Source organism: Sturnus vulgaris, chromosome 4, assembly GCF_052056855.1.
Source record: "Sturnus vulgaris isolate bStuVul1 chromosome 4, bStuVul1.hap1, whole genome shotgun sequence".
In the NCBI taxonomy this organism is placed as follows: domain Eukaryota; kingdom Metazoa; phylum Chordata; class Aves; order Passeriformes; family Sturnidae; genus Sturnus; species Sturnus vulgaris.
In genome coordinates this window covers 738,762-764,549 of record NC_142246.1, presented here as the reverse complement: position 1 = coordinate 764,549, position 25,788 = coordinate 738,762, and the positions used below count along the sequence as shown (strand labels likewise).

The 25,788-nt window shown below is 51.0% G+C and overlaps 1 protein-coding gene across 4 annotated transcripts in view; it reads right to left on the bottom strand.

Annotated features, from left to right (window-relative positions):
- Positions 1-2,636: 2,636 nt before the first annotated feature.
- The window catches only part of SFXN5 (sideroflexin 5), a 96,121-nt gene continuing 72,969 nt past the window's right edge, over positions 2,637-25,788 (bottom strand). For 2 of the 4 annotated variants that reach the window (XM_088162882.1, XM_088162881.1), the window contains exons 13-14: positions 22,169-22,286; positions 2,637-3,025 (exon numbers count right to left, since the gene is read on the bottom strand). In XM_088162882.1, coding sequence (XP_088019008.1) covers positions 22,170-22,286 — 117 coding nt within the window. In that variant the 3' untranslated portion in view covers positions 2,637-3,025; position 22,169. The remainder of the gene's footprint in view (positions 3,026-22,168; positions 22,287-25,788) is intronic. The other 2 variants (XM_088162883.1, XM_088162880.1) reach the window with 1 other exon arrangement.

Here is a 25,788-nt window from a genome sequence, read left to right as displayed (position 1 = left end):
AAGAAGCACAGGCAGCAAAGCTCAGCCTCCTTCCATCCCCTGGAAATTCCTTGGAGCCAGCAGGTAAACCCAGCTCAGACCCCAAACCCCGGATCTGTGACAAACCCAAATCACCCCCCAAAAAAACCCCCAAAATCGCCTCACCCTCCTCGCTCCACCTCTCCAGAATCTCACGGCACAGCTCAGCCTCCATCCCTCCCTCCTTCCCTCCTCCTCCAAAGCCTGGGATGGGGAAGTTTTGAAGCAGAAGGGCTCTGGCAGTGCCCAAAGCCAGCAGGAAGGGGGAATGCTGCTCCCAGCCAGGCACAGGAGCCAGGAGCCTTCTCCTGCTCGTGTCTCCTCTCCTCCTCACCCAGCAGCGAGTTGTGCCTCCTGCAGCAGATCCCTTTTGGTTCCATGGAGCCCTGAGAGGAATTTCAGCCTCCCAGGAGCTTTTTCCCTGCTCCACACTCCCCCGTGGATGTGGTGCCAAGGGGGAACCTGCACCCCCAGCTCTGGGGGACTGCCAGCATCCCTTCTCCCCTTCCCCGGGCTCCCTCCTCAGTGCTGCAGGAATTATCTGCTCTCCAGCAGGACAGATGGCCATGGCAATGTCCCCAGGACAGATGGCCATGGCAGTGTCCCCAGGACAGCTGTCACCTCCTTGTGGCCTCCCCAAATCTCCTCCTCTGCAATGTGCATTCATCTCATCCGGTGCATTAAAGGAACTCCACCCGGCCAAATCCAGCGGTGCTGGCCCTGCTGGAAATCCAGAGGATCCCAAAGATGAGCTGAGCCCATTCTGGGTTTCCAGCAGGGCTTGGGACCAGGAGCTGGCCCAGGAACAGCAGCTCTGAAGGGTCTGGAGTTGGCCCCTCCTGTCCTGTCTGCTGATGTGTAAATCCACAGCATCGATGCCTTTTGTGCAATTATTCCTGATTTACACCAGGGCAGGGCAGAGTCAGCAGCCCTGAGCTGTGTGTTCCCATTCCTGTGGGTCTGACCCACACGTGGGGGGGCTCAGGCCTCCCAATCCCGGGCATTGCAATAAATCCATCAAATACATTCTGTGTCAGGGGTGATTTGGGTTCCCCTTTCCCCCCACCCTCCCCAAACCCACAAGAAATGGGAATTTGAAGGGAAGGAGCACGGCTCTGTCCCCGTGGGGATCCTACAGGGACACGGATCCTACAGAGATCCTACAGGGACACGGATCCTGCAGGGACAGGGATCCTGCAGGGACACGGATCCTGCAGGGACACGGATCCTGCAGGGACAGGGATCCTGCAGGGACACGGATCCTGCAGGGACATCCCACCTTTGGGATGCTCTGCTGGTGGCCACGCTCCAAATGAAGCCGAGTTCAAGTCCCTCAGGTTTGGATTTTGGGTGTGAGATACCAGAAAGCCAAAGTGTGACCCCAAAGCCAGGGTGAGGTGTGGGGCTGACTCAGCCCTGCCCTACAACCACCCCAGAGCGGAGCTGCTGAGGGGACAGACAGACAGACAGATGTCCCCAGAGGGCAGTGTCCCCTCTGAAGGTGCAGTGGCACAGACAGCGGCTCAGCACAGCTGCCAGGACCTGGCTTTGGGCACACTTGGCTTTGCTGGGTGGAGGGGTTGGCAAAAATGGGGGAGAGAGAAGAGAAGAGAAGAGAAGAGAAGAGAAGAGAAGAGAAGAGAAGAGAAGAGAAGAGAAGAGAAGAGAAGAGAAGAGAAGAGAAGAGAAGAGAAGAGAAGAGAAGAGAAGAGAAGAGAGAAAAAACAGGAGGAGGAGAAGGAGAAGGAGAAGAGGAGGGAGAAGGAGAAAAAAAAAAGGAGAAGAGAGGAGAAGGAGAAGAAGAAGAAGAGGAAGGAAAAGGAGATAAAAAAGGAGGAGAAGAGAAAGGAGAAGAATAAGAAGAAGGAGAAGAGGAAGAAGAAGGAGAGAAAAAAAGGAGGAGAAGAGGAAGGAGAAGGAGAAAAAAAAAGAAGAAGAAGAATTCCAGTTGGAAGGAGCCTGCAATGATCCTTGTCCTGCCTGCCCAGCTGGGGATTGACCCAAACTCAAACCACGCCCTGTCCTTAGACACCAGCTCAGCAAAGCGTGGCTTAGCCAAGCACCTCAGATCAGCAACATCCCCGTCACAGGGTCTGCGCTGGGTGACACAAGAGGAACAGAGCAGCTCCAGCATCACTTCAGCTCCAGCACTCCACGCGTGGCCACCTTGGCTTTCCGGGATCTTGAAATCCAGGTAAAAGCCCGTGTGGAATTCCAGGTGGTGGGATCCAGGACCAGCCAGTCTCGCAGTGAAGGGCAAGATGTCACCAGCAGCGTCTGCAGGAGGAGGAGGAGGAGGAGGAGGAGGAAGGATGGAGGAGGCACAGCCGAGCCCCTGGCTGGCCACACTCAGCTGGGAATTCCTCTTCAGCGCTCTCCTGCTGCGGTGGGAAGGGGCAGGAAATCGATTGCAGGCATTCCCAATCCCCTGATCAATCCCCTGATCAATCCCATCCGCGCAGCCCTCGGGGTCTGCAGGGTCCGAGCTGTGCAGCATCAGCGGGGACCGGAGCCGTGCGAGCCCTGGGGTGACACCTGCGTCCTGCAGCACCTCTGGCTGCGGGGGCTCCCCCCGAGCTCCCTCCGTGCCGCTGACTCTGACTCCTGTTCGCTACTTCTAAAGTGTTTCAACGTGATTATTTTATTATTATTATTATTATTATTATTATTTGTTGTTGTAGTCGCTGCTCCTGTTGCTAGGTTAAAACTTTTAATATGAATCTTTTAGAGTGGTGTGAGGTGTCAGTTCTCTGCAGGTGTTAATTCGCTCCCGGGCTGCCGGGAGCAGCTCCTATCACTGAGCTCTATTATTTCATCTTCTTCTTCTTCTTCTTCTTCTTCTTCTTGTTTTTTGCTTCCTCCCAGGCGGGGTCTGGAGCTTCCCCTCTCCCCTCCCCAGACCTCCAGGGCTGGGATTCTCCTCTGGCACTCACAAGCCTTTGTTGTAGACCACAGTCTTACTGCTGGTGGCCATGGCGATCTCTGGCTCCAGCTGGGATGTCTCGATCTGTGGAGGCAAAGAGGAGCGGGGTCAGAGCGGGAGCAGCTCGGCTGATCTCTCGATCAGCTCGGGGAAGGAGGGGATGGGATAATTCCGTGCCCATCACGCCTTTTCCTGCTGTTTCACGTGCTGGGCTCCAGCCTCCAGCCCCCCCTTCCCCGGCGTGGATGGGAACGCTGCACGCTCCGTGCCTGGCAGTGCTCGATGAATTATAGAATTAGAGATGATGAATTATAGAGTGTCTGAGCTCCAACGCTTCCCACCCAGCCCAGCTTCCCATCCTTTCCTTTTTCCAGCCCAGCTTCCCAACCTTTCCTTTTTCCAGCCCAGCTTCCCATCCTTTCCTTCTTCCACCCCAGTTTTCCATCCTTTCCTTTTTCCATCCCAGTTTTCCATCCTTTCCTTCTTCCACCCCAGTTTTCCATTCTTTCCTTTTTCCAGCCCAGTTTTCCATCCTTTCCTTTTTCCATCCCAGTTTTCCAGGCCAGTTTCCCATCCCAGTTTTCCATCCCTTCCTTTTTCCATCCCATTTTGCCATCCTTTCCTTTTTTTATCCCAGTTTCCCACCCCTTCCTTTCCATCCCAGTTTTCCATCCCTTCCTTTTTCCATCCCAGTTTTCCATCCCTTCCTTTTTCCATCCCACTCTTCCATCCTTTCCATCCCACTTTTCCATCCTTTCCTTTTTTTCATCCCAGTTTCCCACCCTTTCCTTTCCATCCCACTTTTCCATCCCTTCCTTTTTCCATCCCACTTTTCCATCCCTTCCTTTTTCCATCCCACTTTTCCATCCCTTCCTTTCCCTGCAGCTCAGATCCCAAAGCTGGACCTGGCAAAGCCCAAGTGCCACGAGGGTAGAGCCTGGTTTAACTCCACCCTCCCAGCCCGACCCTTCCTGCCCCTTTCTCCAGCTCCATGAAATCTCCATCCCTTTCCCATTTTTTTTTTTTCCCCCCTCTCCACCAGCTTCTCCTGAAGCTTTCCCTCGCTCTGAAATAATTTGGAATTTTCTGCATTCCCGGGAAGGATCCGTGGAGCTCCTGGTCCCCACGGGAAGCCAAGATCCCGCTCCCAGGCGGGACAGGACACGTCGGAAAACCTGGAATTTTCGAAACCCTCCACATCGAACCCACGCTGGTGCTGACACAATGCGAGGAACCCACGTTAAAAATCGAAATGCTTTTGAAAATGTTTAACCTAGTTAGACAAATTAGCAAAAATTTGTGCAAAACAATTTAGGTATTTAAAATATTCAATGTTTTTAAAAACTGGAAAAACTGTTCTTAGCTTTCAGCTGCAAAAACCCAACAAAATATAACATCAAAGCAATCTTAACATGAGGTGCAACATAACCCTTCAGCAAAGCTGTTAAACAGCTACTGAAGCATCATGGGAAATAGCACTTCATTTATTCAAATGCACATATGTCAGGTTTTTGCACCATATGTCATTCCAAGCTATTTACAGTAATAATTAAATCTTAATCAACGTTTAACCTCTGTAAAATGTTTGAAGGGATCTAATCACCCTTCAGACTGCACTAATGAAGGAGAAATATATAAACATAAAAAGAAAATGATGCATAGATAGCACACCAGAAAGAACAGTAATTGCAAAATTGTATTTCTTTTAAATATAATCAGCAAATTATGTAAAGTAAAGCCAACGAGTATTTTAAGTGAAGACATCTTGGGTGTCAGAGGTGTGATCAGCTAATTTTGTACTGCTATCCATAACAGATGTAGCATATTTTCTTTTTAGTGCCATTATTAGCAACTTCACCATGGCTTGCGGTGCCGCAGCACAAAGTGAAGCATTGTGCCGGGAGAGCACCGCCAAAGGTGCAGGAGCTCCGCATCCCTCCCGAGGCACCATTAACTCCGCTCTGCCTCTGACGCAGCTTTTCCTCTCATTGTCTGCGCGGGTTTTTTTGGGGTTTTTTTTGGTTTTTTTTTTTTTTTTTCCCCTGCCAGAGACGCACAGAAAAGCTCCGAGGGTTTAAGGTTTTGGGGTGGGTTTAAGAGCCAGGAGGAAAAATCTGCGGGTGGGGATGTGGTGATGCCACACGGGGTGGTGGCAGGGTGGGGATGGGTGACAGGTTGGGGGGGGGGGGGGGGGCTGTGATCTCACAAGGCTTTTCCAGCCTCAGCGATGCTGAATGAAATGAATCCCACCTGGAATGGGCTGACTCAAATGGGGCATCTCCAACCCAGGCTGCTCCGGGATATCCCATAAAAACCCAACGGAGAGGCTGCGCCTCCTTCTCCAAAGGTTTGGAGCTCCAAGGAGAGCTCGGCTGAGCCCTCTGCAAACCCCGGGAGCTCCGGGGATGGGGATGTGCCGAGCTGGAAGCGAGAGCTGCTGTGCAGGGAGGGGATGTGAGAGGCTGCCAGAGCCAAGGAATGAAGGAAGGAAGGAAGGAGCAGCGCTGCGCTCACGCTCTCTCGGGACACAATTCAAGAAGCAGCGAGCACAATCCAAGCTGAACAGCAGGAAGAGTATCCTGGTGGGAAGAGCAAAATATCGCAGCCGACTGCTCGGGGAAGGTGTGGGGCGTCTGTGGTGGGAAGTTTGCAGCACAAATTACAGGGAACCCGGCAAGAATAGTTCAGGCAGAGCTGGGGTTGTCTTGGTGGAAGGAAGAGATGAGAGAATTGTTGGTAGATCCTTCCAGCTTCCATGCCCTGGTGTGGGGAGGGGAAACAGCTCCTTTCCCTACGGGGGGATGAGGTTTTCATCCATGGAAGGCTCCAGAAGGGGCTGAGGTGGGGTCAGGGAGGGTGGGATCCCAAGCAGGACTTGGGAGTTCAGGCCTGAGGTGGACGTGCCCAAAAATCACAGGGATGTGGCACTTGGGGACATGGTCAGTGCCCAAAAATCACAGGGATGTGACATTTGGGGACATGGTCAGTGCCCAAAAACCACAGGGATGTGACACCAGGGGACGTGGTCAGTGCCCAAAAATCACAGGGATGTGACACCAGGGGACATGGTCAGTGCCCAAAAATCGCAGGGATGTGACACCAGGGGACGTGGTCAGAGGTGGCCTTGGCAGTGCTGGGGGAATGGTTGGGCTGGGTGAACTCTGAGGGTTTTTCCATTCTAACAATTCCCTGGTTCTCATGCAGGGTGGGCACCCAGCCAGGGAGCTCTGGGACACCACCAGGCACTGGTTTGGAGCTCTGGGATCTCAAACCCAAACACCAAAGCCTGGGAAGAGTTTGGAGAAACTGGGGGTGACTGGTTCAACTGGAGCCTCCTCTGAGAGCTCCTGAGACTGAGACTTCTCCTTCTGCCTTGAGGGGTTAAAATCTCCTCTAGAGCCCCAGGAGCTCCAAGGGTTGCATCTGCACCAAGGAAAATGTACAGGAAAATGGGAAAGCTGCTCAGAAATCCATCAGGAGGAACCTACTCCTCCCTCCTGGAATTCAGCTGGAGATCAGGGAGGTGTTGCTGGGTTCCAGGTATCAGGATATTAAATCAGGACCTTGCTGTGCACCAGGCCAAGCTTTGCCTCCCTTGTGGGTGTTTTTTGTCATTTCACTCATTTTGGGGTAGGCTGCTGTCCCAGCTGTCCCCAGTGCTGGCCCAGCTCAGCCAGGGAATTGGGATGGGTGTGGAGATCACAATTCCTGGGCAAGATTTTGGTGTCTCAGCTTCCCAAGGTGACCCCAACCCTGGCCATGGCCATGCTGGGAACCCTCCTGTGCAGGAGCTGCACTGATGGCACCTGTCCCTCTGTCCCCTCAAGTGCCCACCATGGGGATTGAATCATCCCCATCCTCCTCTTCCTCCCAGTCCTGTCTGTGCCACAGCACAGGAGGGATCCTTTCCTGGCTTTGGGGTGATGGCACGGGGGTGTAGCCAGGAAAGGGCCATCACCAACAAATCCAGCAGAAATCCAGGAGGGACAGAAGCTCCCAGCAGCACTGAGGGACCCAGGGTGGGGAGCAGCACTCCAGACTGGGCTACAAGGGGGTGTTTGGGGCAAACCCCAGGATTTGGGGCTGATGATGATACAGCTTGGTATCCAGCATGGGAAAACCTCCAAGGAGGCCGTGGGAGGAGCAGGAATTCCTTCAGTGCCCTGTGAGGCCACTGAAAGCTTTGCCATAGACCCAGGGAGACATCACCAGGGTGGGAGCTCCCAGTTCATCCCAGCTCACCCAGGAACGTGGCTGGGATGGGCTGTGGCTCACCTGGGAGCAGGGGAAGCCTGAGGATGCTCCTTTCCCTCTGTCAGACGGCCAAGGGCACGAGGGAAAAAGGGGGAAAACCCCAAGGAACTCTGTGTCCTGAACCTTATTAAGGGTTGAAGGGCCAGCATTGCTCAGGTGACTCAGACAGGATGGCAGCAGTGCCCTGACCCAGGGAAACACATCCATCCATCCATCCCTGGGATGGGATGGGGTGGGATGGGATGGGATGGGATGGGATGGGATGGGAATCCCTCAGGTAACTCAGACAGGATGGCACCGGTGTCCCCGACCCCACTAAACCCATCCATCCCAGAGAACAAAGCTGGGAATCACCTCAGGTAACTCAGACAGGACGGCAGCAGGGCCCCTGATCCACTGAAAACCCATCCCTCCATCCTGGGATGGGATGGGAATCTCTCAGGTAACCCTGGCAGGATGGCACCGGTGTCCCCGACCCCCCTAAACCCATCCCTCCATCCCAGAGAACAAAGCTGGGAATCGCCTGGCGGGTACCCACGGCTCTCCAGTTCTCTTCCCCCCATCCCTGCCTTGCAGTGGAAGCCTCTCTCCTCTCATCAGCTCCGACAAGGCTAATTGGGGTGATAAAGAACTGGCTCCGAGTGCTGGCGTGGGCTGGAGGAACAAATGGTGCGGTGGTCACAGCTGGTGCTGCGGAGCCGGCGCGGGAGCGGGCGCGGGGGAGCTCCGGGCGCCCCAAATCGTCCCCAAATCCCCCAAACGCCGTCAGGCGCTGCCGGCTGGGTGCGAGCGGGGGGTTGTGTGTGTTTTTGCATGGCATGACACGGGTGTAACGTGCAGGCGAGGCCGGTGAGGCAGCAGCAGGCAGGAAACAGATGCTTTTTGTTTGGGGTTGATACTCATTTCTATCCCAGCTCGGGAAAAGGTGTAGAAAGGAATGTGCTCCGGAGAGTGCAGGGAGAGAGATAGGTCTAGGCTCGCTGCCAGGGATCCTGGAACGATATGGAAGGCAGCTAGGGGAGACAGGAGCAGATGGATTTGGCATACAGCTCATCACTCAGCCAAAAAAAAAAAAAAAAAAAATTTAAAAAAAAAATTAAAAAAAAAAAAAAAAAAAGGAGGGGGGGGGGGGGAGAAGAAGGGAGAAAGCAGCCAATTTTGGGAGGGGGAGGGTCACGGGGATTGATGGATCCGGGCTGGGGGAAGGGAGGAGCAGCATGGTCACCGTGGCTGCTGCCAGCAGCGAGGGGTGGTGCTGGAGGTTTGGAGCCTGGGAAGGGTCTCCTGGACCTTCCAGCAGCTCCGGGACATCCCCTCCCAGCCCTGGGATCACCAGGGCAGGGCTGGGATATCCGAGCCCTTGGTGCAGGGAGGGCTCTGGGGGTCAGGGAATGCCTGGGGCTGGGAAGGAGCTCGGAGATCACAAAGCCTCAAACACCGAGCGTGTCCCCAAATGTCACATCCACAGAGCTCCGAAATCCCCCCGGGATGGGCAATCCCAATCGCTGAGCACCTTTCCATGGAGAAATTCCCGAATTTCCACCCTGAGGCCGTTCCCTCTTTTCCTGTTATTCCCTGGGATCAGATCCCAAATCCCACCCGGCTCCAACCCATCAGGGAGTTGTGCAGAGCCACAAGGGCCCCCCTGAGCCTCCTTTTCTCCAGGCTGAGCCCCTTCCCAGCCCCCTCAGGAATTCTCCAGCCCCTTCCCAGCTCCCTCAGGAATTCTCCAGCCCCTTCCCAGCTCCCTCAGGAATTCTCCAGCCCCTTCCCAGCTCCCTCAGGAATTTTCCAGCCCTTTCCCATCTCTGTTCCCCTCCCTGGACACTCTCCAGCCCCTTTCTTCTCATGAGGGTCCCACCCATTTGCATTCCCAGTGAATTGGGACCTTCCCAGTTTTCCAGGAGTGCTGATAAACGATGGGAAATGTCCCCAGTGAGTCCCTCCCCCAGCTGTCCCAGGATCCATCCCATGGATCCGTCCTGTCCCATGGATTTGTGGCTGTCCCAGCAGCATTTCGGGTCACTGACCAGCTCCCCTTGGATTGTGGGGCTTGGAACACCTGGCCTAGGGGAAGTGTCCCTGGAAAGTGTCCCTGGCCATGGAAAGTGTCCCTGGCCATGGAAAGTGTCCCTGGCCATGGAAAGTGTCCCTGTCCTTGCAAGGTGTCCCTGATCATGGATGGTGTCCCTGCTCCTTGGAAAGTGTCCCTGGAAAGTGTCCCTGTCCCTGGAAGGTGTCCCTGGCCATGGAAAGTGATCATGGAAGGTGTCCCTGTCCCTGGAAAGTGTCCTTGGAATGTGTCCCTGATCATGGAAGGTGTCCCTGGCCATGGAAAGTGTCCATTGAAGGTGTCCCTGTCCCTGGAAGGTGTCCCTGGAAGGTGTCCCTGGCCATGGAATGTGATCATGGAAGGTGTCCATGTCCATGGAAAGTGTCCCTGTCTCTGGAAGGTGTCCCTGACAATGAAAGGTGTCCCTGGAAGGTGTCCCTGTCCCTGTCCCTGTCCCTGTCCCTGCTGTCCCTGTCCCTGTCCCTGTCCCTGTCCCTGCTGTCCCTGTCCCTGTCCCTGTCCCTGTCCCTGTTCCTGCTGTCCCTGTCCCTGTCCCTGCCCACGGCAGGGGATGGAGTGATTGTGTTTTTGGCTCCATCCCAAAGGAGTGGCACAGGCCAGCAGCGCTGCCTGGGGAGCTCCTCTAGGAATTGTCACAGACCTGGAGGTGACCTGAACGTCAGAGAATGCCACAAATATTCCAAACCCCTCCCCATCACATCCCAGAAAACATTTTTCAGAGGATCTCCAACCTCTGTTTGTGGAACCCCAAAGACTTTTCCATGTCCTGCTCCAAAGAGCTCCCCGTGGCTGGAATTTCCCCCCAAAATCCACAATTCCAGCTCCTCATTTCTCCACTTGGAGCCCTCAGGAGCTCCCTCCTGCCCCCAGATTTCATTGCCATGAAAAGTGTGCAGGGATTTTTGTTAAACCTTCAGCTTAAATGGGAAAAACCCATTAATAAACATTTAATCACAATAACCCATTAAATAATAATTGCCCTGAAGCAAAGCAGATTTCAGGATTTTTGGGGCAGCAATTTCCACGATTTCCCTGGATTGGGCAGTGTTGGATTTGATGATTTTAATTTTTTTTTTCCAGCCTAAATGATCCCATGGCTCTGTGGTTTGGTGATGCTGGGTTTATGATTGGATTTGATTATTTTAATTTTTTTTTAGTCTAAATGATCCCATGGCTCTGTGGTTTGGTGATTTGATGATTTTAAAGTTTTTTTTTGTTTTTTTTTTCCAGCCTAAATGACCCTGTGGCTCTGTGGTTTGGTGCTGCTGGTTTCAGTGCTGGATTTGATGATTTTAATTTTTTTTTCCATTCTAAATGACCCTGTGGCTCTGTGGTTTGGTGGTGCTGGGTTAATTGTTGGACTTGACCTTAAAAAAAAGTCTTTTCCAACCTAATTTAATGATTCTACAATCAAGATTTTCTTGAGTTTTTAATTCTTGAGTTTTCAATCTCACTTTTGGGGAATTACCACAGCCCAGCTCCTCAGGAGAGAGCTGGACACTCAGGGGGGAAGGAGGGAAAGAAATGTGGATTTCTGGATTTGTGAATTTTTGGATTTGTGGATTTTTGGATTTGTGGATCTCTGGATCTGTGGATTTTTGGATCTGTGGATTTTTGGAATTTTGGATTTTTGGATTTGTGGGTTTGTGGATTTGTGGATCTGTGGATTTGTGGATTTTTGGAATTTTGGATTTTTGGATTTGTGGCTCTGTGGATCTCTGGGTCTGTGGATTTTTGGAATTTTGGATTTTTGGATCTGTGGATTTGTGGATTTGTGGATTTTTGGATTTGTGGATCTCTGGATCTGTGGATTTGTGGACTTTTGGATCTGTGGATTTGTGGAACTTTTAGAATTTTGGATTTTTGGATCTGTGGATTTGTGGCTCTGTGCATCTCTGGGTCTGTGGATTTTTGGATCTGTGGATTCTTGGATTTTTGGATTTGTGGACCTGTGGATTTTTGGATGTGTGGATTTTTGGATTTTTGGATTTGTGGACCTGTTGATTTTTGGATTTTTGGGCCTGTGGCTGGAGCAGGGAGCTGCCCTGGCCCAGGGCTCTCAGGAATGAGCTCTGGTAGGAGATGCAGCAGTGAGAAAACAGCCCCACACCTGGCTGGGAGCTGAGCCCATTCCCTGCCTGTCCCTGCCTGTCCTGGGGCCCAGCTCCAGCCCCCTGCTCATCCCCAAACCACCCCCAGAGCCCCCCAGGGTGACACCAGGGACACCTGGGACACTCCAGGGACACACCTGGGACACCAGGGACACTCCAGGGACACCTGGGACACACCTGGCACACTCCAGGGACACCTGGCACAATCCAGGGACACACCAGGGACACCAGGGACACCTGGCACACACCTGGCACACACCTGGCACACTCCAGGGACACACCAGGGACCTCTTCTTGGTCCTGCTGTTTGGGATATTCAGGTTTCTAAGCTTTTATTTGTTGTTTTTTTGGGGTTTTTTTGGGTTAACACTGAGCTCTCAGAGTCTCAGCACGTCCAGATTTCTAGAATTTTCCAATTTACAGAAATTGGAAGTCATCCCCCCCAGCAGGGCAGCACCTCCATGGCAGAGTTGAGAGTTGGAAGTTTTTTTTGGGAAAGCAGAGGGCTGCCCACAGCACCAGAAACCTCCAGTGTTCAAACAAAAAAAAACCAAAAAAACCCCAAAAAACCAAATAAAAGCTTTGGGACTGGAAGATTTCAAACAGCAAGATCACAAAAAGTTCCCCGTGTGTGTCTGCCAGAGTCAGGAGACACCCAAAGCCCTGGTGGGAGCTTTTCCCTCTGCCCTGGGGGTTTGCTCAGTGTGGGATGGGGGCCCAGGGGATAAATCTGAATTTTCCACACTAAATTCATCTCCACACCAGCTCCAGAAAGGTCTGAGCTGGTACAGGAGGAGCTGAGTGACCTCAGGGCTCGTGGACCCACCAGGACCTTCCTCAGGGGTTCTGAAAATAAATTTTTCCCTGATTTCCTGGAAGAATCCTCCTTTTACAAGGTGCTGATTTTTTTAATGGAACATCTGAGCCCAGTGGATTGGTGGAAAAGTCACCAGCCCAGCCCAAACAAAGCCTTGAGAGCTCCCAAAATTGCAGAGTCGGGTTGAGATTCCTGATCCTTGCTGGAATGAAAAGCACCTGCACGGACACCCCCCAGTTTCTCCTTTCATGGAAAAAAAAAAAAAAAAAAAATCCAATTTTTGAATGTGGACGTTATGACAAAGTTTCCTTTTTGGATGGAAATGAGCTCCCAGCCTCACCAGGAAGAGGAAATTCAAAAAGCAATTAGAGATAATTATCGATGTGATTAATTAGGCATTCCCAGCCCTCAGCGGGCAGGTCTGGACAATGATTCCCTTTCCTTTGCACCTCTGAGTCCTCAGAGCTGCTCCAGGTGAGACAAAACAACTCCAAACACCCCCCAAAAAAATAAAAATAAAGGACAAATCCAACCCTGTGTGACAAGAGAGGGGCGAGGCAGGAAAAGAGCAGGGGGGGGGATCCGGGGGTGAAACAAAGATCACGAACGGTTGGGTTTGATGATATTAAAAATATTTTGTGATTTAATAATTCAGGAGTGGGAGCGGGTGGATCATTCATGGGGGAATATTCCAGGATTGCCAACAAGATGCTGGGATGTTCAGGAGAGGGGAAGGACCTCGGGTTTTGTGAATAAAACACGAGATTGGGGGGGGGGGAGAGCTCAGGAATCCTGGAGAGGAGCCCCTCTGTTTACGGGAGGAGCTGCTGAAAGGTGTCCTGAAGAAAGGCAGCAATTACCAGACCCGCCAAAAAAAAAAAAAAAAAACGAAAAAAAAAAAAAAAAAAAAAAAAAAGATGTTTCTTTCCACAAAAAGCCTTTTAAGTGTGTTTGTCGGGTTAACGTTGAGCTGTTTATCCGGCCCTGGCGGATGTCAGCTCTTTGCTTTCACTCCTAATGGTTTGTGGCCGTCACGAGGTGAAGGCTCCTCAAAGAATTGGTGTCAGGAATGTTTTTTTTTCTGCCCACCAGCACCCACACACCTGCAGCAGCCTGTGCTGCCAGGGCATGGTTTACATACTTGAACCTGTCTCCCAGGGCCGGGCTATAAACACGAAACCAGATCTGTCTGACGCGGCTCCTAAAGCCCCTGGGCGCTGCTCGGGGGGTCCCTGCTCCACTCCCACCCCTCTGACCACAAACCCCCCCCCCGTGCTCAGCCCCTGCTGCCCTGCTCTGGAAAATGTGCAGCAGCTGGGGAGTGAGGGGATAAAGGAGTGCTGCCAGCAGGGGCCAACAATGAAATGAAATAAAATTAAAATAAAATAAAATTTCAAAAAAATAAAATAAAAAATAAAATTAAATAAGAAAATATTAAAATAAAATAATAAAATAAAATAAAACAGAAAATAGAAAATAAAATGAAATAAAAATAAAATAATAAAATAAAATAAAACAGAAAATAGAAAATAAAATGAAATAAAAATAAAATAATAAAATAAAATGAAATAAAAAATAAAATAATAAAATAAAATAAACTATAAAATAAAATAAAAATAAAAAATAAAATAAAATAAAATTAAAAATAAAATTAAATTAAATTAAAAATAAAATAAAATAAGAAATAGAAAATAAAATACAATAAAACATAAAATAGAAAATAAAACAAAACAAAAAAAATAAACTATAAAATAAAATAAAAATAAAAGAAAAAATAAAAAAAATAAAATATAATATAAAATATAAAATAAAACATATAATAAAAAATAAAATAAAATAAAATAAAATAATAAAATAAAATAATAAAATAATAAAATAAAATAATAAAATAATTAATCAGCAGGGTCAGAAACCAAAGGCTCAGGGCCAGGGCCAGGGCCAGGGCCAGGCACAGGGAGGCAGCAGGGCTCAGCTCGGCTCCTGAGCCGGCCTGGCCCGGGGGCAGCGAGCCCCGGGATCACCCAAAGAGCGGAGCAGGAACCGGCCCGGGGCGTGCCAGGGGCTCCTGAGCACTCGGGAGGAGCCCCTGAAGGCCAGAGCCTTCCTCTTCTTCTTCCTCTCCCTCTTCTTCTTTCTCTCCCTCTTCATCTTCCTCTCCCTCTTCATCTTCCTCTCCCTCTTTTTCTTCTTCTTCCTCTTTCTTCCTCTCCTTCCTTTTTCCTCTTTTTCTTCCTTTTTTCCTCTTCCTCTTCTCCCTCTCCCTCTTCCTCTCCCCCTTTTCCTTCCCCTGGGAAATGTCCCTGGATCCCTGGCACTGTCCCAGGCCAGGCTGGACATTGGGATTGGAGCAGCCTGGGGCAGGGAAGGTGTCCCTGCCGTGGCAGGGGTGGCCCTGGATGAATTTCAAGGTCACCTCCCACTCAAACCATTCCCTAATTCCAGGATTTTGGACAAGAAAAGTGTTTGCTCCCAGCAGAAGTGACCGAGATTTCCCAGCTCCAGAGCCCGGGGGGGGCAGTGGGGAAACGTTTTGAGTTTGAGATTTTGGGGAGAAAAACCCCTCGGGAATGGGAGATGCCGTGAGCCAGGAATGTTCTTCTGGAACGTTCCAGGAATGCTTTGCCGGGCTGGCTCCTGCTCTCCTGGTCAGGAGGAGCTTCCAGCTGAGTTTGGGGAATGGGAGAGGCCCTGGGGTAAAGCAGGAGCTGCTCCTGTGGGATCAACAGCAGGATCTGCAGCTGGAATTCCACCAGGTGGAGCAGGAAGAAGGGAATGAGGAGGATACAACATCTGCTACATCCCATAATAACCTAAGTGAGCATCACGGTGGGAATCAGGAGTTATCACACACACACAAAAAAAAAAAAGAGAATTTTTGGGGGGTTTTCCTGACTGGAAGCAGGAAGGAGCTGCAGGATCAGCAGCTCAGGACAAAGCCTGGCAGCTTTTCCATGTTCCATGTTTCCATGGGGGAGGTTTGGGCACCTGGACCTGCTCTGTGCTCACCTTGGATACACCTGGACCTCTCTGTCCTCACTTTCAATGCACCTGAGCTCCCCAAAAATCTCTGCTGTCACCTTGAGCTGGAGTTTGTCCCATGGAGGGTGACCTGACCCTGCCAGCTCTGAAGCAAATCCAGCTCCAGGTCTCCCCGTGCTGGTGCCAGGGGGGGACTCCAGGTGGGGGAGCAGGGGCTGGGGCAGCCCCGAGCAGGGACAGGTCCCACCAGGGGGTGACAGACGTGTCCCTCCCGTGTGGCAGCAGAGCCTGAGGAGATTTTTGTCCTCCAGTGCTGGAGCAGGGACCCCTCAATGGGGGGGTTCTGGTCCTCTGCTGTCAAAACTCAGCTCAGGGAAATCCTGGCCTGAGAGAGCTCAGGATAAACCATCCCAGCACAGATTCCTGAACACCTGGAACAGCTGCAGGAACACCAGGATGGCCCAGCCTGTGTCCATCCACAGGGAGGCTTCACTTTTGGGATCATCCCTGGCTGCAGGACCCTCCAGGATCAGCTGGGAGGCCCCAGGGGCTGCGGGGACAATGGGGACAATCCCCCAGCCATGGCCAACAGCCCAGGCTGTGCTCAGACCCTGACGGGTTGGGAGTTCAGGTGGATTTTAGGATTTCCTTAGGCCACGATTTCCTATCAAAATGGGCTGGGAATTTCCACTGGAGCTCTGTGCAACCTCTGTGTGCAGCCATGGCTGTCCCCAAATGTCCCCTCCTCTATCACACCCCACCCTGTGATGTTCTGGAAGGTTCCCTCATTCCCCAGCCCCTGACAGGATCGAGTCCCCCCTCACCGAGGAGCACCAGAGCCCTCATTAGGCACCACCACCCTTCACGTGAAAGGGACTCAACGTTTCCCAAATATCTCAGATTTTCCCTCCAGTCCTCCTTGGTCAGTGGGGAGCCCCTCCCTGTCCTGTACATCCCGGGGGTCCTGCTCAGATCCAGGATCTCATGGCATTAGAGGAGCCCCCCGGGATCACCTCTTCATTTGAGGCTCACGTGGAGAACAAAGACAGCCCTGACTTTGTCAACGAGGGCAAGGCAAACAGATAAACATGAATATAAACCAGAGGATAAAGCAGAATATAAACCAGAAGACAGATAAACCAGAAGATAAACCCAAAGATGAGGCAAGAAGATAAACCAGGAGATAATGGGAGAAGATTAAACCAAAGATGAACCAGAAGATGAGGCAAGACAAAAAAAAACAAACAGAAAATGAGGCAGAAGAGAAACCAAGAGATAAGGAAGATAAACCAGGAGATAAACCCAAAGATGAGGCAGAAGATAAAACAGGAGATGAACCAGGAGATGAGAGAGAAGATAAAGCAGAAGATAAAGGCAGAAGATTAAACCAAAGATGAACCAGAAGATGAGACAAGAAGATAAACCAGGAGACGAAGGAGAAGATAAACCAGGAGATGAGGCAAGACAAAAAAACAGAAAATGAGGCAGAAGATGAACCAAGAGATAAGGAAGATAAACTAAAAGATAAACCAGGAGATAAGGCAAGAAGATAAGCCAGAAAATAGATAAACCAGGAGATGAACCAGAAGATAAACCTGAAGATGAGGCAAGAAGATAAACCAGGAGATGAACCAGGAGATGAGACAAGACAAAAAAACAGAAGGCAGAAGATGAACCAGAAGATAAAGGCAGAAGATAAACCTGATTATAAACCAGAAGATGAGGCAGAAGATAAACCAGGAGATAAAAGCAGAAGATAAACCAGAAAATTGATAAACCAGAAGATGAGGCAGAAGATAAACCTGGATGTTAATCAGAAGATAAGACAAGAAGATAAACCTGAATATAAACCAAAAGATGAACCAGGAGATGAACCAGAAGATGAGGCAGGAGATAAACCAGAAAATAGAAAAACCAGAAGATGAGCCAGAGATGAGCTGGGTCAGCACTCAGGACAGGAAGCTCAGGTGAAGCTCCTGGTGCTCCCAAAGCCACCGTGGAGCAGGAGGAAACCATTCCTGAGGCACAGGCTGAATCCTGTGCAGTCTTTGGGACACATTTCCCCCCGAGCTCCCAGCTCCTGCCAGCCCTCCAGGACCTCGTGTCCCTTCTTCTGCTGAGAGCAGCTCCTTCCAAGCCCAGCCTCCATCCCAAGGGTTCCCAGATTCCCAGGAAACCGTTCCCCAACCCTAGAAGCAAAGCAGAACTTCTCACTTCTCAAACATTTTTTTTTTTTTTTTAATTTTTTTTTTTTTTCCCCCATGGCAGCTGGCAAGTTCCTTCCCTGGCTTCTCATCCGACTTGGACCAAATTAGTGCAGAGAATCCCTCGTGCTCCACTCCTCCCCCCCACCCCTGTGCAAAGCAAATCCCAAGGGAGGGGATGGTTCCACGGGGACCCCCTGCTGGATTGCATCTGATTTCCCTCCTAAGTATGGAATGGGGAAGCGTCTCCAGGGCTGTGGCTGTGACCTCCACACAGCTCTTTTGTCAAGTGCCATTTCATTAAAAAATCAGCCTTTTAACTGTGGACACATTTCAACCTCACCAAATCTGCTAATTATTGACAGTTGGTGAAGAGGAGATTTCACTTGTTCCTCCTGTTAAACTGCATCTAATTAGTAATTACTGGTTCACTGTCATCTTTACTGCAATAATCCCACTGCACATTGGCTCATTAACCTTTTGCTTTTCTAAAGCAGCCTGCCAACAAGATGAAGGCTAAAACAGATTGGAAAACAATAGCTCAGCCTTGGATTTTAGGCTGTTTATTCCCCTTGTCCTGGAGATCCAAAAGGAAGATTATTTTTAAGGAAAGGCTGAAATCGGCCTCATTCCGGAAGATTTGCATGGAGCATCACCCAAAAAATGTCCTTTAACCTTCCCCCAGGTGAGAGCAGGAGTGCTCAGGTGGTGGTGGAAGGTTTCTCTGCCATCCTCCAACTCCAGTTCTCCCTTTCTCCATTTTTCCATTTCTCCATTTCCCCATTCCTCCATTTCCCCATTTCTCAATTTCTCCATTTCTCCATTTCCCCATTTCTCCATTTCCCCATGTCTCCATTTCTCCATTTCCCCATTCCTCCATTTCCCCATGTCTCCATTTCTCCATTTCCCCATTTCTCCATTTCCCCATGGCTCCATTTCTACATTTCACCATTTCCCCATTCCTCCATTCCTCACCTGGCACTGTCCATCCCCATCCCCACAATCCCACCAAGCTCAGGGTGTATTTCTCCATTTATCAATTTCCCCATGTCTCCATTTCTCCATTTCCCCATTATTTCCCCATTTCCCCATTATTCCCCCATTCCTCACCTGTCCATCCCCATCCCCCCCATCCCACCAAGCTCTGGCTGCCACCATCTCCTCGTGGCTGAAGGAAGGATGTGGAGGGAGCAGAGCCCACGGGGCAGGAAAGCAGAGGAGCAACCCCGTGGTTCTTTCTTCTGCTGCTACACTGAATTTCATTTGCACGAGTCCCATTTTCGGTTTGGAGCTGTCACAGCTGTTTCCATTGGCAGTGCATAGCTGAGTAGGAGTTGTCAGTGGGGATGCTGCAGGATTGGGAGAGGGAAGAGATTCCCCGGGGGGCATGGGAGGCAGTTGGAGGTTGTGGGCTAAATGCATTAACTACATGTTTCTCCTAAACTTAACAGCAGTGAATTACTCAATGCATATTGATGGCTTTAGGTACCACAGTTAACACTACCCTGGGATGACAAGAACGTTTCTCAGCAGCTCCAGAGTGAGTATTCCCAAGGATCCATGGTTTCGTGGCTGATACGAGGGGTTTATTTTTATAATGTTCTCTTTAAAGCCATAATACCTAGAAACAAGCTGTGATTCTGGAGCACCGCTGCAGAAATCCAAGTGGAATTTCATCCTTACAAAACCCAGCCTGGATATCAAACCCCCCCTCCCCCAAAAAAAAAAAAAAAGGTTCAGGGTGCATTCCCAGCATTCCCAGCACGTGGAGGTTTTGCTCACCTTCAGAATTCCCTTTCCCATTGACATTGGTGCCTCTGTTTGCAGCCAGAGCTGAGCTCTGATTTCACTGGAGTTGCTGCCTATGGGACAAGGTGGCTGCATTTATCCAGAATTTATTAAAACTATTGCAAGGCTTCAGTTCTGCTGGAAAACCAATGGTGACTTTGAGCCCCGTTAGGAGAGAGGATCAAAGGTGGCCCAAAACACCTCCTCAGTGACCCATCAGCCTCTGTGTTTGCTCCCTGGCTTACACAAGGCTGATCAAGGGCAGATTTTGGCTCCCTCACCATTCCCTCAGGGGTTGCTGCTCAGAGCACAGCCGTGGTTTTGGAACAGAACAAGTCTCCTACTCCTCGGTGCTGATTTACTCCCTGTAGTAAACAGAGGGGTTCCTGTCCTGCTGTGTCCACGGGAAAAGCAAAGACATCCCCACCTGCACAGACATGGGTGTTGAAATCACTGAATTCCCTGTGTGACAGAAACATGGGATCATTCAGGTTGGAAAAGACTCCAAGGTCATCGAGCCCAACCATTGAGGTTCATGGTCTGGGGATGAGTGCCCAGAAATTCACAGGATTTGGGAAACTCTCCCTGCGAGGAGATTTTGGATTCCCCACCCAGAAACGGATCCAGATTGTTCCAGGTAAATCACTCGCTGTGCTGCCTTCAGCATCATCACAGAAACCTCCAAAGAGATTCTGGAGAATGTCCTTTGTAAACACTCACAGGTTTATAGAAAATGGGTTGGGAGAGCTGGGAATGTTCCCCTGGAGAAGGGAAAATTCCAGGGAATGCTCAGAGTCCCTGCAGGGGCTCCAGGAGAGCTGGAATTGGGGACAAGGCCTGGAGGGACAGGACCCAGGGAATGGCTCCCACTGGGAAAGGGGAGATTGGGCTGGGATCTTGGGAAGGAATTCCTGGGAAAGGAATTCCCAGATTTGCTGGGACAGTGCCCAAGGCCAGGTTGGATCCCCCAGGCCACTCCCTTCCCGGGCTGCCTGCAATCCCACTCTCCTCACGGGTCAATCCAGTCCCCTGAAATTTTCTTCCGTGGGTTAGGATTCATTCAGCTGCTAAAAATCAATGAGATTTTTTTTCCCTGCTGGGATAGCAGGAGAAATGATTTTGTCACCCAGACGGCCACAATTCCGGTGGGAATTCCCTGCTCGTGGCATGAAACGAGAGGGTCTTGAAGGTCCTTCCAAGCCAAACCTTTTTAGGATTCCAGGATTTTGCAGTGTCCCCTTTGGGATAAAGGAGGTCGGTGCTACCTGCTGTGCTCTTGCTTCCCTGATTATCCTGAAAGATTTCTCCTGGAAATAGGTAGGGAATGGGAAATTTCCTAGGAAAATTGCACCAGGGAAGGTTTAAACTGGATATTAGGGAGGAATTGTTCCTGGAAGGTGTGGTCAGGTATTGGAAGGGGCTGCCCAGGACAGGGGTGCAGTCCCCATGCCCGCAGGGATTTCAAATCCCTGAGGATGTGGCATTTGGGGACACGGTCAGTGGTGGCCCTGGCAGTGCTGGGGAAGAGTTGGATGATCCCAGAGGGCTTTTCCAGCCTTAAAAACTCCGTGACTCCCTGGAACAGGAGCAGCAGGGATGCTGTGTGCCCACACAGGGGCAGCTTGGACGTGCTCCAGCCTCTACCTTGAGCAGGTTTGAGCCCTGGCAAAGCTCCTCAGCCTTTCCCCAGCCGAGCTGGGAGCAGAACTTCGGGATCAGAGCACGGAGCTGATGGCCAGGGAGCTGAGGATGAGCTCCTGCCAAAAGCTCTGCCAGGCTCCAGGGATGCACAGGGAAATCACATTGCTCCTGCAACTGGGGCTTGTGCAGCTTCTGACTGCAATGCTGTGTCTGCTCCTGATGGAAAGGCTCCAAAAACGATGTTGACTAATTAGAAAAAGTTTAAGGAAGAGCCATATGAATCATTAAAGCTTCAGCAAACACGTCTTTTAGCAAGAGGCTCCAAGATTGAGATAAATTCGGGTTCTTAGAGAGAAGGGACAGTTTTCTCTCAGCCTGGAGACAGCAAGAAGGACAGCAGAGAATTCCCAACGTGTTTGTCAGTCAGCACACAAGTGTACAGCAAGATTCCCTGGCTGGAAGTCATGGAAAAAACCCATCCAGACCGAAAAAAAATATGAATTAACCTACAGAGAGTGATGCAAACTCCTGATCAGCTCCTGCAGCTGACACAAAAAGAACCTTGTGAGACAATCCTTGTTGGACAGAATAGGAATTCTGTCAGATATTCCTTAGGAATAGAGACTTTGTGTGGAAATGCACACGTTTACAACCATGAAAAGCTCCAATCACCAAAATTAATGACTTCGAAATAAACCCACCCGAGCAAATCGTTCAAATAAACTGATCTGAGTGATTGCATTGGTCATTCCCTGTTTCCTTGGCTGCTTTTCCTTTGTTCACCCCCAGGCTGGGTCTTCCCAGGAGATGAAAAAGCAAAAAACCCTCAGGGAAGCTCAGGGGAAGAACATCCCCCTCCAATGGGGGCTCCAGGCTCTTGGACTCATGGACAGAGCTGGGATCCAATATTTTAAATCCAGGGAAAACCCCACTGTGAGGGAGAGGGGCCTTCACCTGCCTGGTGAAGCTGCACTGCTCAGGACAGGAATATGGAAACCAACTCCAGGAATGGAGGAGGAACCCCAGGAATGGGACAGTGATCCAGGAATGCACAGAGCCCTGGTTTGTCACCCTCAGGAATGGGACAGTGATCCAGGAATGCACAGAGCCCTGGTTTGTCACCCCATAGGAGTGGGACAGTGATCCAGGAATGCACAGAGCCCTGGTTTGTCACCCCATGGGAATGGGACAGTGACCCAGGGATGCACAGAGCCCTGGTTTGTCACCCCATGGGAATGGGACAGTGATCCAGGAATGCACAGAGCCCTGGTTTGTCACCCCATAGGAATGGGACAGTGATCCAGGAATGCACAGAGCCCTGGTTTGTCACCCCTGAGACCCCTGGGCACACACACTGACCTCAGACATCTGTGGGAAGAGGCTGATGGCCAAGGGCAGGGCCAGGCCAAAGGCAGCGAGGCACACGAGGCTTTGGACCGGGAGAAGCATCCGGGGCCGGGACCTCAGGAGAGAAGTTCTGCAAAGGAAAGGATTTGGTTGGAAAACTGCAGGGCCAGGGGGTGCAGGACACCCCAGCCTGGCCTGGGACACTGCCAGGGGTGGACACCCCTTCCTTAGAGGGTCAGCACCGAATTGTCCCCCACACAGCCCCAGTTCCACCCACCCCACACTGGGGATGGGACCCCATGCCTTGGGCTGCAATGCAGGATGTAACCAGCATCTATTTCTATTTCTATTTCTATTTCTATTTCTATTTCTATTTCTATTTCTGTATTTCCATTCCATCCCATTCCATCTGATCTATTCTATCACCATTTGTTAAATCCAGGTGTGGCAATGTTTTTTATCTCTTCCAGGACCCATCCCCTCATAATTCCCAGGAGATCTCTGCTGTTCATGGGCCAGCTGTTAGAACCAAGTTTTCTTTCTCTCTTGCAGGACCCATCCCTCCTGATTCCAGGAGATCTCTCCTGTCCATGGCCATGCAGTCCCAGGGCAGGGCTGATCAAATTCCATCATCCCATTGGGAGATGCTCCAGCCAGGGCAGGAGCCGAGCATTTCCTACCCAGATCAAAGGGGAGATTTGGAACAGCAGAGCAGCCTTTTCCAATCAATCCCTTAATTTGTTAAAATCCACCATCTGCAGTGGGGTGACAGGGATGTTTTAACAGCTGCTGTTCCTGGGGGATGTTTATGAGTTCAAGATTTGTTAACAGCAAACTCCTGGAGGTCCCTGCAGGGTCAGGGTGTGGTAATGACCCAAAAGGGACCCTTCTGGTGGAATGAACTCTGGAAAACTGGGACAACATTTGGCTGGTAGAAAGTTGGTGTATTAAATATATTCCAGGACACTGGGCCTCAGGAGGTTTGCCAGTGTTAAAGGGGAAAATGTCATGGTGAAGGATTTATTCTGGAGCCATTTAAAAAAGGATCCTTATCATTCAACTGAAAAAAAAAAAGGGAATATCAACCTACAACTGGACAGGGGATTTTGTTGGAATGCTCAGGGTGTATGAGCAATGTGGAGAGGGTTTTGTGGATTGGCTGCTGGGTTATTTTGGGAATGGCTGGAGCTGGGTATGGGAGGTTTAGGTTGGATTTTGGGAAAGGTTCTTGCCCCAGAGGGTTTGGGCACTGCCCAGGCTCCCCAGGGAATGGGCACAGCCCCACAGAGCTCCAGGAGAGTTTGGACACCAGGGGGGGATTTTGGGGGGTCTGTGCAGGGTCTGGGGTTGGATGGATGATCCCTGTGGTCCAGCTCAGGATATTCCATGATTTCCATGATCTCCTTCCCTCTGGGGCAGTCACAGGAGCTCCCTCAGCCAGGGAAGGACCAAGAGATGACACCAAGGCCTGAACATCCCTCCCCGTGGTGACATCACTGGGATTAAACCACTCCCGAGCCAAAGGTGCCATTCCCAGTGCCAGGCAGCCCCTCCCAGCCCAGGGCTGTCCCTGCCCTGCCAGGATTGCAGCCAGGCTGGACCCCAGCTCTCCTCAGCCCCTCGCTCCACGTCCGGTGCCAGCTGCAAACACATCTGGGAAGGAATTCACCCCCTGCTCCTGCCTGGGCACACTCAGCCTCGCTGGGAGCTGCCTTCATCTCCAGGAGCCTGGGGAGACGTGGGGACAGCAAACTCCAGAGCCTGACTCCCCCAGCAGCTCAGCTCATTGCTAATAAGCTCTCGAGACGGAGTTGATCCTATCAATTCGTGCTGTGAAAGTCGAGCTTCTGTTCTCCAATATTGAGCAGCTCCGTGCTGCACACAGAGAGCACGGCTGCAGCTCGGATCCTCAGAGAGCCTGCCAGGCTTCGAACAAACAGGAGAGGTCACCTGAGCGGGGAGGAAAGGTCACCTGAGCGGGGAGGAAAGGTCACCTGAGCGGGGAGGAGAGCAGGGCACCTGCCCAAGGAGAAAAGGAGGTCACCTGTGCAAGGAGGAGAGCAGGGCACCTGTGCAGGGAGAAAAGGTCACCTGTCCTAGCAGGAAAGGAGTTGACCTGTTCAAGCAGGAAAGGAGGTTACCTGTCCAAGGAGGAGAGCAAGTGACCTGTCCCATTAGGGAAGGTGACCTGTCCTAGAAGGAGAGCAGGTGACCCATCCAAGCAGGAAAGGTGACCTGTACAAGAAGGAAAATTCACCTGTCCCAGCAGGAAAAGTGACCTGTCCCAGTGGGGAAGGTGACCTGTACAAGGAAGAGAGCAGGTGACCTCTCCAAGCAGGAAAGGTGACCTGTCCGAGCAGAAAAGGTGACCTGTCCTAGAAGGAAAGTTCACCTGTCCCAGCAGGGAAGTTGCTGACCTGCCCCACACCCTTTATCAGCTGCCCTGCTCCAGGACTGCCGTGGATAAGCTGGGATTATCCCCGGGATGCACAGGGGCAGCTCCTGGAGCTGGTTTTGCTCCTGCTGAAGCCGCTGTGATCCGGGAGAGCCCTGGCTGGGACAATCCCGTCCTCACAGCCTCCCCGGGGCTCAGTTTAGAGCCAAGACACGGCTGCTGACAGCACCCCTGACATCTTAATTTGGAGCTGCACCCTCTGTAATTATTGCCCTGTCGGGGACCTTATAATCACCCAAGTAAAACCTCAACCAATTTAAAATGATCCCGGGTCCAGCCCCAGGTGTGACTTCCAGGGGTGCTTCCAACTCAGGCCAGTTCAAATTACAAGGGCCGACCTCCTAATTAGGAAGAGTTATGGCTCGATTTAAAAAGGAGAGCAGGCTAATTAACACATGTAGTGTAATGTCTTAATTGGGATTCAGATTGGAGAATTTGTGTGGTTCACACAAATGACTCATAATTAGCCAAGAGGTCCAGTTTTCTCCTGTCCCTGGGAGCTCTGCTCCCCGACACCGAGCTGGGGAGGATGGGCAGTTAAATATTGCATTTTGTGAGCTGTCAGCTGCGATGCAAATCCCTCTTTTCACCCATTAACCCCCTGGAAGGGAGTGGTGAGGAGCTCCCAAAGGCTTTCAGTGCAGAGGATCAGCACAGATTGAAATAAATAAAATGAAATAAAAATCCTTTTGGATTTCGTTTGACACCGCTGCCCTGCCAAAGGGTTGGGTCAGGGAATTGGGAGCTCTGGACCTTCAGAGCCTGCTGGCAGCACAACTCTGGCATCTTCTGGAGCCTAAACAATCCCAGGGGGAGGAATGTTGGGAGGGAGCTGCCCCAGCCCAACCTCCCTGCTCAGGGAGGGTCCCCTGGAGCACAGAACTCAGGGCTGTGTCCAGATGGATTTGGAATATCTCAAATGATACTCAAAAATGAGACACTGAAAACTGAATTACTGAACATCTCCAGAGATGTTCAAAGAGCTGGGGAAGGAGCCTGATTTACTCACAGGAGCAGACCCCACCCCACCAGGACTCTGCAGAATTATTGGTGCTGTCCCACAGGAGGAGTTTTAGAGACCTCAGCCCACACCCAGGGCAGGAGCAGCTCTGGAATGAAACCCTGGCTCAGATTTATTCGACAAAGAGTTGGAAAGTTTGCACTCACACTGGAAGGA